At 46.3% G+C, this 17,500-nt stretch overlaps 1 protein-coding gene across 35 annotated transcripts in view; it reads right to left on the reverse strand.

The window, feature by feature from the left end:
* Positions 1–17,500, reverse strand: part of LOC123499829 (calcium/calmodulin-dependent protein kinase type II delta chain-like) — a 253,152-nt gene that overhangs the window by 111,622 nt on the left and 124,030 nt on the right. For all 35 annotated transcript variants that reach the window (XM_045248330.1, XM_045248336.1, XM_045248344.1 and 32 more), the window contains exon 3: positions 10,298–10,357. In XM_045248330.1, the coding sequence (XP_045104265.1) occupies positions 10,298–10,357 (60 nt within the window). The remainder of the gene's footprint in view (positions 1–10,297; positions 10,358–17,500) is intronic.

Below are 17,500 nucleotides of genomic sequence, written 5' to 3' on the forward strand. Positions count from 1 at the left end.
AATAATAATCATACTTGTGTTGCGTAACTCTCTCGTGTGTCTCTTCCTGATTATTACGTGGAGACAGTTCACCTCACGTCACTACAAAATAGATAAACAAATAAAGAGAACTAGATGCAATAACGTAGATGGATATAAACTATATTCGAAGCCAGTAACATGCCATGAGTCACATTACTATTCAAGGAAGTATGATGGAAAAAGTGACTCAGATATAACGTAGGTGAACGGCAATACCTAAAGACCACATCAAAACATGAACTACCGTACTGGCATAATGAAAAACTACACCAATCATAACACAGATTACCCAAACACTAAGAATCACTTTACTACTGTGAAAAAAAAAAGATCATAAACTTGCCAAACAAACTACAAGTACACAAATCATATTACTACAAAAAAAGTAAATACATAAAAAAAAAACTAAGTAAAATATAACATACGAGTGACCAGCATCATTCAAAGACTACACAATCATTTCACTACTCAAGACTGACAAGGAGGCGCGGCAATCAATGGGTGATGGAGGAGTTAGTACAAATCCACGGCCCTCGTCTAGCCAAGTACCGGCGAAACACACACGACCTTGACCTGCTTGTAGTACTACCCTCCATCTGAAACAACGGCCAACGCATCACTAAGCGCCATGACAGTCAGTGGCCATCTATCATCCACGGAGCAGTTTCTTTAACCTCTTCTGTACTGGGACGCAATTTTAACATGAGTTTTGGGTATGACTAGACGATTTTATTTACACTAGGAAGGGTCTATGGAGGTCAGAAGATTAATGGCCAGAGTATTCACTATTTTAATCCCCACATAAGTTTCTGAAGCTGTATAAAATCTTCAAATAGTAAGCAGAATAAATATGAAAAGGTATCATGGTACTGAAGAGATTAAGAGGTTGTGTACAAATGGAATACAAATCAATACATTTCATCGTGGTTTAGGATAACCCTTGTGTCTGCTCTTTAAGAATCGGTAACTTCAGTGGGTCTTTCTTCAGCTCCAGTGTTCCACAAAGACTGATAAGAAATGGGGATGTGATACGAAGAGGTATTTAAGATTTTTCCCCCATATTTTGACCACGAGGCACAATCTCTTAAGGCAAGTGTATAGACGTAGACAGAAGCTTTAATCTTCCAATTTCATATCCACTGTTTATAAAGTTTTCCTTCAGTCTGAAACCTCTCACTACTATAGCCGTCTCTTGTTGTCATTCATGGTACTGTAAACATAGATAGACAAATAAGGTTTTTTTTTTTTCTAAGCTTCTTGACGAGAGAAGAATGGAAAGGACAAGTCCAACCTTAAGTCTAACATGATCGCGTTTATTCTATTCCTATTTCTTTCACCATCGCTTTCTTTCTTATAATTTATTTCATTAACTTACACTTCAGCTTTTTCTTATTCTTCCTGTTTTCTAATTTCTCTTTTCCTTTTCCTTCTTCCTATCATTATGGAACGAATGTCAGCCAATGAAAGCATCAAACACTCTCCTCTTCAGATATTTCCTTACAAAGCTCGTCACCTTGGAAATGATCAACAAACTAACGAGCAAAAGTATACATAAAAAAAAAAGTCCAGCAGCCAATATTCCAGCATCACTCCTTCACATTCACGTCGAGTCTACACCTGCACTACGCACACAACTCATTAGTCACGCAGCAAACGTTCGCAACTTCCCAGGCTAAAGTAAAGGCTCACAAAAAGTAGCTCAAGACCTTCTCCTTATTTCTCACTGCTATAAAGCCCATGTAAGTGTTTCAGATCTACATGATATCGCTTTCTTTTCAAATTCGGCAGGAGAGACTTATTGCAGCTTTTAATCATTTGTTCTTTTTATGAGGGTGGATACAGAGGTGGATACTTGTAATAACCTTTTCCCTCACACTAGAAAGTTGGTTTAGAATAGTGAAGTCAAACAGTACAGCAAGATTCTGAAGATTTGTTCCTTTATGTATCCTTTTCAATTCTTCTTCTTCTTCTTTCCCTTCTTGGTTGTCATAGATACCGTCTTCTATTTCCTCTTCTTCGTCGTCGTCTTCGCCCGTGTCTGCTCTCATCGTGCAGTCTTCATCCTCAGTAACAAGTCGCTATCCTTGCCTCTTTCAGCCACTCTCTTGAAGTACTCTTGCCAGTCACTTCTCCAGCATCATTACCAGTACAGTGTGTGTGTGTGTGTGTGTGTGTGTGTGTGTGTGTGTGTGTGTGTGTGTGTGTGTGTGTGTGTGTGTGTGTGTGTGTGTGTGTGTGTGTCAGGAATGTCGTTATAAGGGGTGTCGTCCCTCGTGATCACCTGACATTTAGAAAGTTTCCTCCTCAGCCAGTAGTTCTCTTCATTCTCTCTCCATCGCCTTCTTCCTTTGCCTTTTTCTCTCCGTCTTCTTTCTTTTTCCTTCTTTTTTTTTTCTTCGTCACGTCTTGAGAAATCCAGAATCCTTGGTAGCTCCGCCTCTTTCTTCCCGCGTCAACAGCCCTCCCTTCGTCAGCGCCATACTGCCTCCTGTTGGCGCCGTGACAAACATTTCTAGCATACCATAACACGCCTCCGCCTCCACCTCCACCTCCACCTCCTCCTCCCTTTCCCCTTACTCCATTAATTTCCACTCCCACGTTTCTCTCTTTCTCATTCCTTCTCCAACTGCCATTATCGCGTTTCTCTTTCTATTTTACCTGTTTCTTTTATCTTTTGCTTTTTTCCTTATATTTTTTTTCATTAATTTATATCTGAGCGTGTTTCCTATTCTTCCTGTGTCTTGTTCTTTTTCTTTTTCTCATCCTTCTTCATTTTCATCCTTATCTATCCTACATTTTTCTTCTCGTTCTTATCCTTCATCCTCATTTATTGTCGTCTTTACAACCAGACATTCTTCTCTTGTACCTATCTATGCTTTCTTCCTTCCTTTCCCTCTTCCTCTCTATCTTTCTTCCACCACCATAATTCTCCTCGCTCTTGTCCTCTTTCCACCTTCGCACTCCTCCTCTTCCTTCTCCTCCTCGTAGCTCTTGTCTTCCTTCTATCCTCACACTCCTGCTCCTCCTTCTCCTTCTCCTTCTGCTCCTCCTCCTCCTTCCAGCCTCTACATCTCCTACTATCTGTCCACCTCCGCGTCCGTTCTCTCTCCACTCAAGCGTGATACCTCCTCCACCGCCTCCTTCTCTATCTTCCAGTCCTTAACTCCGCCTACCATAGTCGCCGGAAACGAGGGAGGATTCTGCGACCATTCACACTTTATTTTTCAATTTCACAGAGCCAGAACGGATTAAGACTTCCAATTTTTTAATAACAGGTAAGTCAGGAACAGTTGCTGAAAAATGTTTGGAAAATTGAATATTTCTTATCTAAACATGATGACGAAGTGCCTCAGTTTGTTCTTGGTACTGACCAGTTTCCAAGGAGACATGAATACAAGCTTTCCGCCAGATATTTCCAAAGGCTGCAAAGGTAATTCATGTGTTTTTTTACGGGTGTCTTTTCGACTGAGGACGCAGAAATCACTGTTAAATCATTAATAAAATCATGAGAATATCTGATAAATGCTTGAAGTCTTAAAGTTACAGAAACGAGCCAAGGACGTGCTACAACCTTTCAGTCAGCCAGTTAGTCAGTAGTCGTACTACCACACACACACACTCACTCACTCCCTCTTGCCTCCTCTTTTTGTCCAGTGACCTGATATTCCGTTAGTGCCAGGCTGTTACATGGAAGATGTCAGCAGGTAAGACTTGATACTGAAGTAAGATTCAAAACACACAGTGAGTGAAAGCAGTACTTGTGACGGTACTTGTCAATTCACCATTAAGAGACGCCATTTAATATAACACCGCTAGTTAAAAAATACACCACATATTCTGAACATTTGAGCCAGCCTTACAGAACCAACCCCTTATGAGGTAAGACAATCGTATACAGCACTAGAGCCTCCACCCTAATATCATTTCCAAGACTTTCATATCAATCTACATACATTTCCACGACTTGCTTCCTTCCTTCCCTCTAAAGCAAGGGAAGCTGCAAGAAACCAGTACGCCTATACGTGGCGGCCCCTATGCCTATATCCACCTATCAATATCCATCCATCTATCATCCTTACTCGCAAATTTATGCAATCTTTCAAAAGCTCCCTATTGACTCGGCACTAAAAACCCGATTACTGCGTGTATTCCCTAAGTCACCTGCCACTCTATCTACTCCATTCCAGACCGATTTCTTTATAACTTAAGCCTCTTTCTATCCGTTGCAATATCCTCGCCTTTTCTGCCACCTCCCTACCCCCTACCACATCCTCACCACTGCCTTTGCATCCTCACCACCAGGAGTCCTTTCTCTATCACAGCCTCCCTCACCCAAAGAAGACCACGGGAAGACCACCAGAGGACCCAGAAGACACCCACCATTGCACCAAGCGTCGCCTCCCCACCATCGCACCAAGTCTCGCCACCCGCCACTCACCAATACTGCTCCCGCTTCACCAATTGCCGCTTAATCAATTTGTGGTAGCCTTTCACTCTATCATTACCACCTAGGGGACGTCTCTCTCTCTCTCTCTCTCTCTCTCTCTCTCTCTCTCTCTCCTAGTAAGAATAGCACTGGATTGTCCTTCCTCCTCTACCTCCTCTCTCCTTCTAATCCTCCTCTTCCCTCCTACTCCTTCTCCTCTTCGTCCTCCTCGTACCTTCCTTTCCTCCTCCTCCTCCTCCTCCTTGTTCTCTTTCTTCTCATCCCCTTCTTGTTAATCCGCTCGTGCTCGGCCTCTCTCTCTCTCTCTCTCTCTCTCTCTCTCTCTCTCTCTCTCTCTCTCTCTCTCTCTCCAGAAGGTTGGCGTGTCCAATAATCTCTCGTTTCTCTCACAACTTAATTTTGGGAGTGCAGGAAAAATTACATATCAATTCACTGATGCGTGTTACCAATTTGTCATTTTTCCATAAATGATTAAGTTTGTTTCCGACCTTACTGTCGCTCCTCCTCCTCCTCCTCCTCCTCCTCCTCCTCCTTCTGGTGTGATAATTACTCAGCCTTAGTCGTGGGATTTCCAAGCTATTTTCTGATTACCTGTCAACTGTGATTCCTCCTCCTCCTCCTCCTCCTCCTCCTCCTCCTCCTCCTCGTTCTCATCTCTTTTTATCCTGACCTCCATCACCTTCTCCTCCTCCATCTATTTCTCTTCTTCTTCATCTATCTACACTTCATACCTTCCCTTCTTTCTCTACTTGTCTTTTTCCTCTCTCTCTCTCTCTCTCTCTCTCTCTCTCTCTCTCTCTATTCCGTTCTTACTCCACGCTCACCAAAGCCATCTCATTATAATCGCCATCATCTCCCACTAGCTCCTCCTCCTCCTCCTCCTCCTCCTCCTCCTCCTCCTCCTCCTCCTCCTCTTTTCCTCTTATGTGGTTAGAGTGTTTCATTAATAATTCAGACAACTACAATACAATTCACTGGTTAAGAGGAAGAAGACTGGGGTTTTCCTTTCTTTCGCTCTTCCTCCTCCTCCTCCTCCTCCTCCTCCTCCTCCTCTTAATTCTCTCGTTTCTTCAATTTACCTTCTTTTCTTTCTCTTCTATCCCCCCCATCCCCTCTCCCCTCCTGCCTCTTCTCTTTTCACCGCCTCGACATAACACAACAAAAGTCTAAAATTAAAACAGAAAAGAAAAAAAAACGTGCTTTATTTCCTTCATCATTTTCTTCAGTGTCTCCTTGAATAGTCATCCCGTAAAGAAAACGAAAGTAAGGTGAATGAATTTTAAGGCTCGTTTCCGCTCTCTCTCTCTCTCTCTCTCTCTCTCTCTCTCTCTCTCTCTCTCTCTCTCTCTCTCTCTCTCTCATATTCAGTTCCAAATTGTTCTACTTTCCTTCGCCTTTACCGTAAAATTCGTCGCCTCATTCTCTCTCTCTCTCTCTCTCTCTCCAAATCCTCTCATTATTACTTTTACATCATAAACTGCAATTCTTGTCTCGGCTATACTCTCTCTCTCTCTCTCTCTCTCTCTCTCTCTCTCTCTCTCTCTCTCTCTCTCTCTCTCTCTCTAGGAAATACCCTGCACTCTTTTTCCTTAAGCCTTAATCTTCTTTTAGTATCTTGAAAATTAATTCCCATATCCTTTCCCTAAAGTCGTATATAGTCTCTCTCTCTCTCTCTCTCTCTCTCTCTCTCTCTCTCTCTCTCTCTCTCTCTCTCTCTTTCTTTCTGATTCTTTCCTTTCTCTGTTCTCCTTTTGTGTTCCCTGGGGAGAGATGATGGGGATGAGTTGCTGCTACTTTCCTTAGATGGCATGGCAGTCTCCTATAACTAACGCCAAAGTATTATTCCTCTGTTTCCCCAAGTGGCTACTACACTCCCCCTGGTTCCCCCCCTCACCTAATTAGTCCCCTGCTTCCTCAGCCTATTCCGTAACCCGATTAAATGCGGCCTAACTTTCTCCTTCTATTGAGTGTGTAACCCTTGCCAACCTCCACCCTCCACCCTACACACACCAGCCTTTAACCCAGTGTTTCCCAACCTTTTCGCAGCGATTACCCAAAAATACAATTTCACAATTATCCATTACACCAATGAACAAATACTTGTAATATATTATACCCGTACCTCTTATATACCTCCGTCTTTCGGCGTAAGTAAAAATACCAATTACTGAAAACGTAACCTTCGCCACTTTCTTGGTGACAGGAATAACCACTGGTAAGATTCGATCAAGTTAGGTTGATTTAGGGTAGATCAGGCTAATACAGGTAAAGTTTGGGAAGCCGGTATTAACTATGGCTATACTTGAAAGTGTACGTACGCGTGCTATGATGGAAGGTAGAAGACTAAAGAGTCAGTGTAAACCCAACACGAAAGTTATCATGAATCAAATGAATCATCAGTTATGAAGTTACCGAATCAGTAATGAACCAAGCTGCTTGCTTGACCATTGATAGAGTTATTTCACTATAATGATTCGTGTGTGTTCTCAATAAAGTTAATTTTATTCATAATTGCCTCATCCCATGCCAAACATCCATTACCCCAAAAATATGGGTTCATTACCCCACTGGAGTAATTTACCCCTAGGTTGGGAACCACTGCTTTAACCTCTCACTGTATTGGTGCTGAAGGTTTGAAGGTTCACTGCTCCTTGGCCTAACTTACCCTATCCTGACCTAATATAACCTGACCTCACCTGACCTTGTGTAACCTAACTAGTGTTTTTAACGTAACCTAACCTATTCTTCTGGGTATACTGATACTGATTAGCTATGTAGATAGGTGCGCTTCGTCACTTCTGTCTTAACTGTTGGCCACTTTTTTTTTTTTCTTTCTTCCCCCTCTATTTCGAAGGAGCACCAATGACAGGCGTCGCAGGCAGGTAAGGAGCCAATGAGGTCCAAGAGACGAAAGTGGGAGGAGTTTATTCGCCAAGTTAACACGAAGAGACAACAGACAGACGAGCGTGGCAGTTCCGCAAGTCTGTCACGACGCGAGGAGTGAGCGTGATTGGCTGCCTGCCCTCCCCCACCTTCACGCCACCCCAACCCACCCCACCTGACCTGCCGCAGCGTGCCTCGACAGCCTGACCTTAGCAGAACCACAGGGACACGGGATGTAAGGACACGGAGACCCAGGACATGGGGACTAATGGACACAGACAAACATCAAACTGAAGGCCGACTTGTAAAAGTTTTCTTATTTCGTGTGAGTTCCTGGTCGCCTTTCCGTCAGCACTACTCCTCCTCCTCCTCCTCCTCCTCCTCCTCCTTTTCCTAGAATCTTCCTGACAGCTGACACCTGCACACTAACAGCCTGGCAGGTGATGAGATGGCTACACTCTTACCTGCAGGTGCGCTAGAGAGGGGAGAGAGGCTGGCACGCGGCAATGACAGGTGTGTGGGGTGTGGGTGGTGGCGAGGGCGTTGGGGGCGCGGCGTGAGGGGGAGGGGGCAAGGTGTCGCAGCCGCGGTAGCTACCTGTGCATTAGTAGGTGGATAGAGCGACGACAGACACAGAGACAGTTTGCGGTGCCACACTTTGTCACATGAATGGGAACCAGCGGCGCACAGAGAGAGGTGTGGTGTGGACACTACCAAATGGAGGGAGCAACAAGTGACGCTGCCTAAGACGCTAGGTAGGTGTGGGAGAGAGACAGGTGTGGCAGACATGGATGGCAAAGTATCAAGCAACAACAGGTGTGACCTAATCAAGGTGTCGTTAGGTGGCGCAAGCAAGACTCGGGTGTTAAAGGAGAGAGTGGGATGGTGTAGACTGTAGAACATGGTCGTGTATTCAGAAAAGCTTTGCTCTCACCAAGACTATTTTCAAAGGCCACGGAGATCATTGCCCAGGTTCTCCAGGATGTTTGTCCCGTTAATAATGTAGAAATCTTGTTTATCTGTTACTAAGACCATAAAAAAAATTAGCTTAAAAACCCGTATAACTTCAATCAGAGCCTTTTGAAAGTAGTGGCGGTGCAATGCGGAAGTGTTTCAGAACACGGACCGTGTGTGTGTGTGTGTGTGTGTGTGTGTGTGTGTTTCACTGTTTGATCTGCTGCAGTCTCTGACGAGACAGCCAGACGTTATCCTACGGAACGAGCTCAGAGCTCATTATTTCCGATCTTCGGATAGGCCTGAGACCAGGCACACACCACACACCGGGACAACAAGGTCACAACTCCTCGATTTACATCCCGTACCTACTCACTGCTAGGTGAACAGGGGCTACACGTCAAAGGAGACACACCCAAATATCTCCACCCGGCCGGGGAATCGAATCCCGGTCCTCTGGCTTGTGAAGCCAGCGCTCTAACCACTGAGCTACCGGGTGTGTGTGTGTGTGTGTGTGTGTGTGTGTGTGTGTGTGTGTGTGTGTGTGTGTGTGTGTGTGTGTGTGTGTGTGTGTGTCACCAGTAAGAGTCAGGTGTAATATCTAGGTAAGAATGTAACAGTTTGGACAGGGCGAGAGTAACGCGTGGATAACAAAGTGAAAGTTTTAAAAATCTGAAGGTAAACAAGATATGCAACATGGTAAGGTGAGGCCAAAACAAAAGACACACGTGATAAAGGTAGCACACAAGGGTAACAAAGGGAGAAAGGAGCCAGCCAACATGGGGAGCACAGCGGAACACAGGGAGCATCACGCACTGGAACAACAATAACAACAACAACAACACAGGTGACGGAGGCGGCGGCGGATGATGCGGGATGGCGGCGGCAGTGGGAGGAGGAGGAGGAGAAGGAGGAGGAGGAGGCAAGATGAGCTACGAGAGGATGAAGCAAGTTTGACATGTAACGAGACAGGTGTGTGTGTGTGTGTGTGTGTGTGTGTGTGTGTGTGTGTGTGTGTGTGTGTGTGTGTGTGTGTGTGTGTGTGTGTGTGTGTGTGTGTGTGTGTGTGTGTGTGTGTTTCCTTAAAAAAAAAAAAAGAGAAAAAAACTGTAGTATATGTAAGCAATCAGCAGAGTATGAAGATGTGTAACAGAGAGAGAGAGAGAGAGAGAGAGAGAGAGAGAGAGAGAGAGAGAGAGAGAGAGAGAGAGAGAGAGAGAGAGAGAGAGAGAGAGAGAGAGAGAGAGAGAGAGAGAGAGAGAGAGAGAGAGAGAGTATTGCACAGGTGAGACGGGTGAAGGACATTGAGGAGGAGGAGGAGGAGGAGGAGGAGGAGGAGGAGGAGGAGGAGGAGGAGGAGGAGGAGGAGGAGTAACAACAGCAGCAGAAGTAGCAGCAGCAGCAGGAGCAACAGCAGCATGTGAGGTGAGGTGAGGTGAAGCGGGGTGAAGCGAGGGGAGGTGAGGCGCTGGGCTGGGCTGGGCTGGGCTGGGCTGGGCTGGGCTGGGCTGGGCTGGGCTAGGTGAGTTGCTACAGAGGAGGCTGTACATATGAGGCAGGAAATAATACTGATAAATATGCGAGGGTGACAAGGCTCTGGTGATAATAGATAGATACGTAGCGAGCACTGAGACAAGACAATTCAAGACAGCGCAGGGTAAGGCAGGACAAGGATACTAGACTGTTGGGGAGAGAGAGAGAGAGAGAGAGAATGGGGGGTAAGAGGAAGAGGAAAGGGGACAGGTATGACAGGTAAGACAGGTAAGAAGCATCAGGTATACACTACTGTTACTATAAGGTATAAGGGTGAGACTGCCAGAAAGCAGGTGAGATAAGCAGTGCGAAAGGTGCTGTCTCACTCTGAGGAGCAAAAGGAATAAAAAAAAAATAAATAAAAGATGAAGAAAAGGTAAGAAAAAAGAAAGGAAAGGAAAGAACACAAGGCAACGCAACGCAACACAACGGAAGGAAGCGAGCGGCGGCCTTACTCACCTATATTGGGGTGCTGAAGCTTTCTGCAGATTCTTGCTTCCCTCTCGAGTTTCTGGAAATCTGGAAGGAAAGAGAGGACATTACATTACACGGCAAGACATTTATTGGGAGATGGAGAGAGAGAGAGAGAGAGAGAGAGAGAGAGAGAGAGAGAGAGAGAGAGAGAGAGAGAGAGAGAGAGATTTCATTTCATCCATCACACACACACACACACACACACACACACACACACACACACACACACTCTCTCTCTCTCTCTCTCTCTCTCTAGTGATAACAAGGACACGTAAAAATTCGTTTGCCACGCCACCTTCAGGCCGCGACATGACAAGGGGCGGGCGGGCGGGCGGTCTGGTGGGCTGGTGGGCGGGTTGACAAGTCGTGTGTGGGTGGGCAGTGCGAAGCCAACAGAACATCAAGGCAATGAGATCCTTCCCTCCCTCAATCCGTTCCTGCCTCCTTACCCCTTCCTCTCCTCCTCTCCCAACGATGAACTCCGGAGCTGTAATGAGTTGGAGCCCCGCCAGGCGTCCTCTCCCTCCGCCCTGCTAACATCATCTGGCGTGGACTGTCAATAGAGAACCAACTGACTGGCTGGCTGGCTGGCTGGTTTGCTCCCTCCTACTGCCTCCCCGCCACGATATATTTGCTGCCAAGGCCCCGCGAGAGGGTGATGGGGTCCAGGAGGTTGAGGATGAGGAGGACGCGACATCATGAGGCATTGAGAGGTGAAGGAGGAGTAATGAGGCGCTGAAGGAATACCTGATGACGAGGGAAATTATGACGCTGAAGAGGTGGGCGTGTTGGTGGGTAGGTGGGTGGCTCGGTATAGCCAAGATCTTTCCCGCTCCCCCCTCACCATCACCGCCCTTCCACCCTGCCTTTTATTGACGCTCTTTTCTGGGTCTTGCTCGTCGGGTGGGAGGGAAAAGTGGAGGATAAGAGTCACATGGAGTGGTCGGGAGGTATTCCAGGCCGAGACACGGGAAGAGAATTGAGGTGAACAGCACGTGCTCTTTTCTTCACCACCACCACCACCACCACCACCAAACCTTCTATCCCTCCCATGACATACCTCTCTCTCTCTCTCTCTCTCTCTCTCTCTCTCTCTCTCTCTCTCTCCCAATATTTATGATATAGCTACATGACCACCGTCAGGATGTGGGAGTGACAGCCGCCGTACCACTGGTCCCGCCCAGCTCCGCCTCCATTCCTACCCTCGTGACAGCCCCGTCTGCCGTCAAAGCGTCAGGCAGTGCATATGTCGCTAATGTTCCCACAGCCGCCCCAGTACACGCCGTCACGCCTCTGTCACGCCTCGCTGACCTTGACGCACGTGGCACCGGCATCCCCGAGCCTCCCACTCTCCGATGACCTCCCGCCACACCGCGTCAGGAGCCCCAATGATGTAGCTCTTGGTTATCGGAGACCCAGCGCGTCACGACGGCCACCCGAGTCTGACGATGCACCCAAGGGACAAAAAAAGCGGTCGTGTCTGGCTATATATTACCAGAGCCGAGTCAAGATACTCCCACACCCGCAGCTGCTGAAGAGAGCGAGGTAAAAAAAGGAGGAAGAGAGAAGAAAAGACAGAAAAAAACTGGTGGAGTAGGAGGCGCGTGACCAAAGCCAATGTGTCTATTCTCGGCAGTGATTTGTCGCCGGGGAACTAAGAGGCAGTGAGCCGCAGAGTGCACGTCCAGGCCCACGACTCGCACTCCTCCAGCGGGAAGAAACAGCCCCAGCCAGCGCCTCAAGTGCTCGCTAAGTCTTTCCAAGCACCTACTTCCTGGCCTACACTTCCCCGGACGCGCGCCGCCACAACACCACAACACACGCACGCCCCACCACCCCGACACCCGTATCCGCAGCCACCATCCGTACAAGTATATTCCCTGTACAAACCTCACCATCTACAACACGCCACCTCTTCTGAAGCTGATCCTCCAGAGCAGTAAGAAAACCAAGCCATCCCTGCCTCGCATCACCACGCAAGGAGTCACGACGCTTCCTACGTTATCAGGACTCCATGCACTTGGCCTCAGCAGTCACCCGCCTTGCTTTGCTCTTCCTCATTCCAGCGCAGGGAGGAGTTAAGGAGAGACTGTCGAGCGTTGAGGGAGCAGTGCAGCGTTCCCGGAATTAAGTGGCGTGTCGAATCCGGCGAGCTTAGATTTTGGTGGTGGTGGTGGTGGTGGTGGTGGACCTTTGGCAGTGATGTGGCCCATTGCTATTAGTTCCGCTTATTTGCTCATTGCCTCTTTAAGCTCGCACATGGGAAGCCTCCGCTCTCCTTTATGTTCGCGGCTGCCTCCATGGACTGCTCTACAGGCGCGGGTACTAACGGCAGCGTTACAGATGAGGACACGACGGGCGGTGCAGTGTCTCTTTTTCTCGTCGCAGAGCTGGCAGGTGAAGGCACAGTACGAGAGAGAGAGAGAGAGAGAGAGAGAGAGAGAGAGAGAGAGAGAGAGAGAGAGAGAGAGAGAGAGAGAGAGTAATCAATACCTGAGTAATTTCATCGTGCATCAGCTGAGTGACTTTCTACAACTTTCACGGCCTATTGATCGCTAACATTCTTCACTTCTAATGCATAAACACCCTCTTAAGGTCGTCGTCGTCATCGTCTTCTTCCTCCTCCTCCTCCTCCTCCTCCTCCTCCTCCTCCTCCTCCTCTAGGCCTCCACATAACCCATCTCACGCCCTGTACAAATAGACACGCCCATCACACTACTTGAGCTAAACCATAATCTCACCACCACTCTTAAAACATTATCTATGAAACCAAAACAAACCAAAAATGATCGGTGTCTTACGCCAGGATCTTGGAAATGCTAATCACTCACTCTTGTTTCCCTCTAGCCTCCTCCTTCCCTCCCTTGAGCTGAAACACCATCACTTGACGATCTCCACCACCACCACCACCACCACCACCACGACCCGAAACACACGTCTTAAAGGTACCTTCCTCAGAGCTACAAGAGATGGTGAGAATAAGGCACAATCTCTCTCTCTCTCTCTCTCTCTCTCTCTCTCTCTCTCTCTCTCACACACACACACACACACACACACACACACACACACACACACACACGCATAAACACATACAAGAGGCCCTAACCAGAGACGAACATTAGCGAAGTCAAGGCATCAAATCAGAAGAAAGAGCATTAAGAGTGGACTATAGATTTAAGGCAGATTCCAACCACCAACCACCAACCACCCTACAGCATCCTCACCCCAACACGACCCTCCCTCCGCTCTCTTCCACTCTCACCGCACCAGTAACGTACTCACAACCACCATCTTCAGGAATCTCTCTCTCTCTCTCTCTCTCTCTCTCTCTTTAGAATGGGGTACCAAGAGCTGAGACTGTCCACACTGAGTCGTTTTCCTCCTCCTCCTCCTCCTCTTACTCTTCCTCTTCCTGCCGACGAAGGGGATAATGTAGCCTCCCTCTCCCGGAAATGCGACAATGAAGTTGATGATGATAATCCAACACACGCACTCACACATGCACGCGCGCACACACACACACCCGAGAGAGAGAGAGAGAGAGAGAGAGAGAGAGAGAGAGAGAGAGAGAGAGAGAGAGAGAGAGAGAGAGAGAGAGAGAGACTCACATGCGACCATTCACTTAGGCTGTGAAGAAAACGATGGGCGGAGAAATTTTTCCTGAATAACCGACACACACACACACACACACACACACACACACACAGGGAGGGAGTTTGACAAGGGAGACGTACAAGATAAGACGACGACACCCAGACTGGCGCCATACATAGGACGAGAGAGAGAGAGAGAGAGAGAGAGAGAGAGAGAGAGAGAGAGAGAGAGAGAGAGAGAGAGAGAGAGAGAGATAGCGTGGCAGCAGACAACCTTGTTTCAGTAGTTAAGGGAGGACGTATCCTGATGCTCGTGGATGAGAGAGAGAGAGAGAGAGAGAGAGAGAGAGAGAGAGAGAGAGAGAGAGAGAGAGAGAGAGAGAGAGAGAGAGGAGGCAAAGGGAAAGGACGAGAGCGGAGTGAGAGTTGGAAGAGCAGTGGCGGTCCAGAGAGAGAGAGAGAGAGAGAGAGAGAGAGAGAGAGAGAGAGAGAGAGAGAGAGAGAGAGAGAGAGAGCGTCCTTCCTCCCGGGTCCCAGCGTACAGTCAGGTCAAATAAAGGTCAGGGAGGAAAGACTGCGGAACAGGGAGGCGGCTGTGGTGGTGGGCGCTTGAAGGATCACCCGACGCAGAGCTGTATACACCATGACGCGGCTGCCGAGTGGTGGGAGCGGAAAGGGCCGCTACTAAAAGGGCAAAGGGACTGCGAAGGAAGGAGCTGCAGGAGACAAGACTAGAGGCTGTGGAGGCAGGGGTATGAAAAGGGCGGTGCTATTGAGACGATGTAGGAAGGAGCTATAAAAGGGACGACAGAGGGAAGAGCTGTAAAGAGGAAGGATATTGTAGAGAGACTATAAAAGACTAAAGAAAGGCTGTGGACGAAGTTGCGTTACAAAGGATGCGAAAAGGTTGTAGGAAGGCTGTGCAGGAAGGAGGTTGTAAAGAGGCTGTAGAGGGATGAAATGAGAGGATACAGTTGAAGAGGCGTTTCAAATGATGTGAAAAGGTTGTAGGAAAGCTGTACAGGAGGAAGCTTTAAAGAAATCGTAGAGTGAAGAAATGTAGAAACTCTAGAGACTGTACAAGCTGTAGAGGTAATGGAGTATGGTGCTGGAACATCTATTTAGGCAAGCTGAAGTGTTCCTGGTGTGGTTTGGAGGTGAAAAGGAATGCCTGTACTTGTAAAATGTACGTGTCTTGTAGAACAGAGGTGTGGTGTACCCAAAGGTGCATGAGGTTTTTCATAGGGTACCTGAATAGTCTACTGTAGGAAAAGTGAATGGGTACAAGACGTGATCAGTGTGTACAAGAATACACACTATGAAAAAGATGTTATATAAAAAAAAATTGCGCGTCATGTAAGAAATGGTTTTTATTGAGATTAAGTCTAAGAACATTATGTACTATTACACTCAGACGCAACGCCAGCCTCACGGGTTTGTGGTCTTACTATATAACAATTGAGTAGTTGATTCTTATATTTAGAACAGAGACCTGATACTTTCGCCTATACATTTTCAGTCTTAACACGAGAGAAAAAAGTTAAATATTCATGTAATTTTTTGTTATCAATCCGACCTAGGCGCGAGAGTACATGAATTTCTCAAAAGCTCCCGAAAAGATGCATAAATTCAGAGTAGGCTGAGAGGCAATACTATAGAATACATTTCCTTTTTCTCTCCTTTTCCCCGTAGAATAGGATTTGCTATAGAACTTCAGGATAAGAGATGTCTTTTGTCGTCAGAAATGGATGGTCTGTAGGATGAAGGATAAAGGGAAGAAAGGATTTAAGGGACTGAAAAGGATTAAAAAGGGCTACAGGGCATGAGAAAAGCTAGGAAAGACGTTCAAAAGCTGTACTGTATGTGGAAAAAAGGGAGGGAAGCACCAAGGATTAAAGGGTGAAAAAGATATAGGGAGAAAGAAAGGCCTTATAGGATGCTGTTACGAGTGAAGATAAGAAAGAAAAGGACAGTAAAGGAGAAAAAAAAAACTAAAATAAAAAGGAATTCGGATGGGGGGAAAGGAAAGGAAGGAGCATGTGAGGACTAAAGGGAGACATTATCTTGAAGGAAGCCATTAAGTAAAGGGAAAAAGGGAGGGAGGGATGAAGTGAAGAGGATCGAGGAAAGGAACAGAAAGGAAGGAATAAGGAAACACGGAATGAATTGAGAAGAATGAATTAAAAGAAAAGAAACTAAAGGAAATGGAAGGAAACGCTGAAGGAAAAAATGAAGGAAAATGAACGAAGAGAAATGGAAGAAATGAATGAGATGAAGTAGAAGGAATAAAAGGAAGATGGAAAAAAAATGAAGGGCAAAGAGAAAGAAAATGAAGTGATGGGAATGAAACAAAATAAAAGGAAGGAAGAAAAAAGACGAAGAGAAAGGGAAGAATTGAATGAGATGAAGTAGAAGGAATAAAAGGAAGATGAAAAAAATGAAGAGCAAAGAAAAAGAAAATGAAGTGATGGGAATGAAACAAAATAAAAGGAAAAAAAAAAAAAAAAGACGAAGAGAAAGGGAAGAATTGAATGAGATGAAGTAGAAGGAATAAAAAGAGATGAAGAAAAGAGATGAAGAAGTGAGGGAATGAAGTAAAAAGGAACAAAGGGAAGGGGAAGGGGAAAAATATGAATGAGATGAAATAGAAGGGATGAAAGGAAGAGAAGTAACAAAGGTCAAAGAGAAAGAAAATGAAGTGAGGGGAATGAAGTGACAAGTAATGAAGGGAGGGCAATAAAGGGAAGGGGAAGAGGTGAAGAGGGGGGGGAAGATTGTTGGCACCAAGGAGTCTCTTCAAGGAGTGACATTTGGAGAAAATAGTAACGCTGATGGAGATTCACGGCCCTATTATCTTCTAATCTCCTCCTGTTTCCTCCACAACACCACGAATTTCCTACGCCTTCTTCCTCCATCTCCTCCTCCACCTCTTCCTTTTCCTTCTTTCGTCTCTTCTTCCTCCATCTCCTCCTCCACCTCTTCCTTCTCCTTCTTTCGTCTCTTCTTCCTCCACCTCTTCCTTCTCCTTCTTTCGTCTCTTCTTTCTCTTTCTTTCTTTCTTTCTTCTTCTTCTTCTTCTTCCATCTCCTCCTCCACCTCTTCTTTTTCCTTCTTTCATCTCTTCTTCCTCTTTCCTTCTTCTTCCTCCATCTCCTCCACCTCTTCTTCTTTCTTTCGTCTCTTCTTCCTCTTTCCATCTTCCTCCTCCCTCCTCCTCCCTCTCTTCTTTCTCCTTTCTTCTATTCTTCCCTCTTCATTCTTCTTTCGTCTCTTCCTCTTATTCCTCCATCTTCTCTCCACCTCTTCCTTCTCCTTCTTTCGTCTCTTCTTCCTCTTTCCTTCTTCCTTCTATCTTCTCTTTCCTTATACGTATTCTTTGTTCAATTTTTTTTCTTGTCTTATTTCATTCTCATTTTCCTCTTCTTCTTCTTCTTCTTCTGCTTCTTCTTCTTCCTCGTCCTCCTCTTCCTCCTCTTCCTGTCCCACATTATTCCTCTTCCATTTCCCATTCCGTCTTGTGTCCGTTCCGCATTTTCCCACAGATTTCCTTTTAACATATTCATTCATTTATTCTCTCTCTCTCTCTCTCTCTCTC

The sequence above is a fragment of the Portunus trituberculatus genome, chromosome 50 (assembly GCF_017591435.1).
Source record: "Portunus trituberculatus isolate SZX2019 chromosome 50, ASM1759143v1, whole genome shotgun sequence".
NCBI lineage: Eukaryota > Metazoa > Arthropoda > Malacostraca > Decapoda > Portunidae > Portunus > Portunus trituberculatus.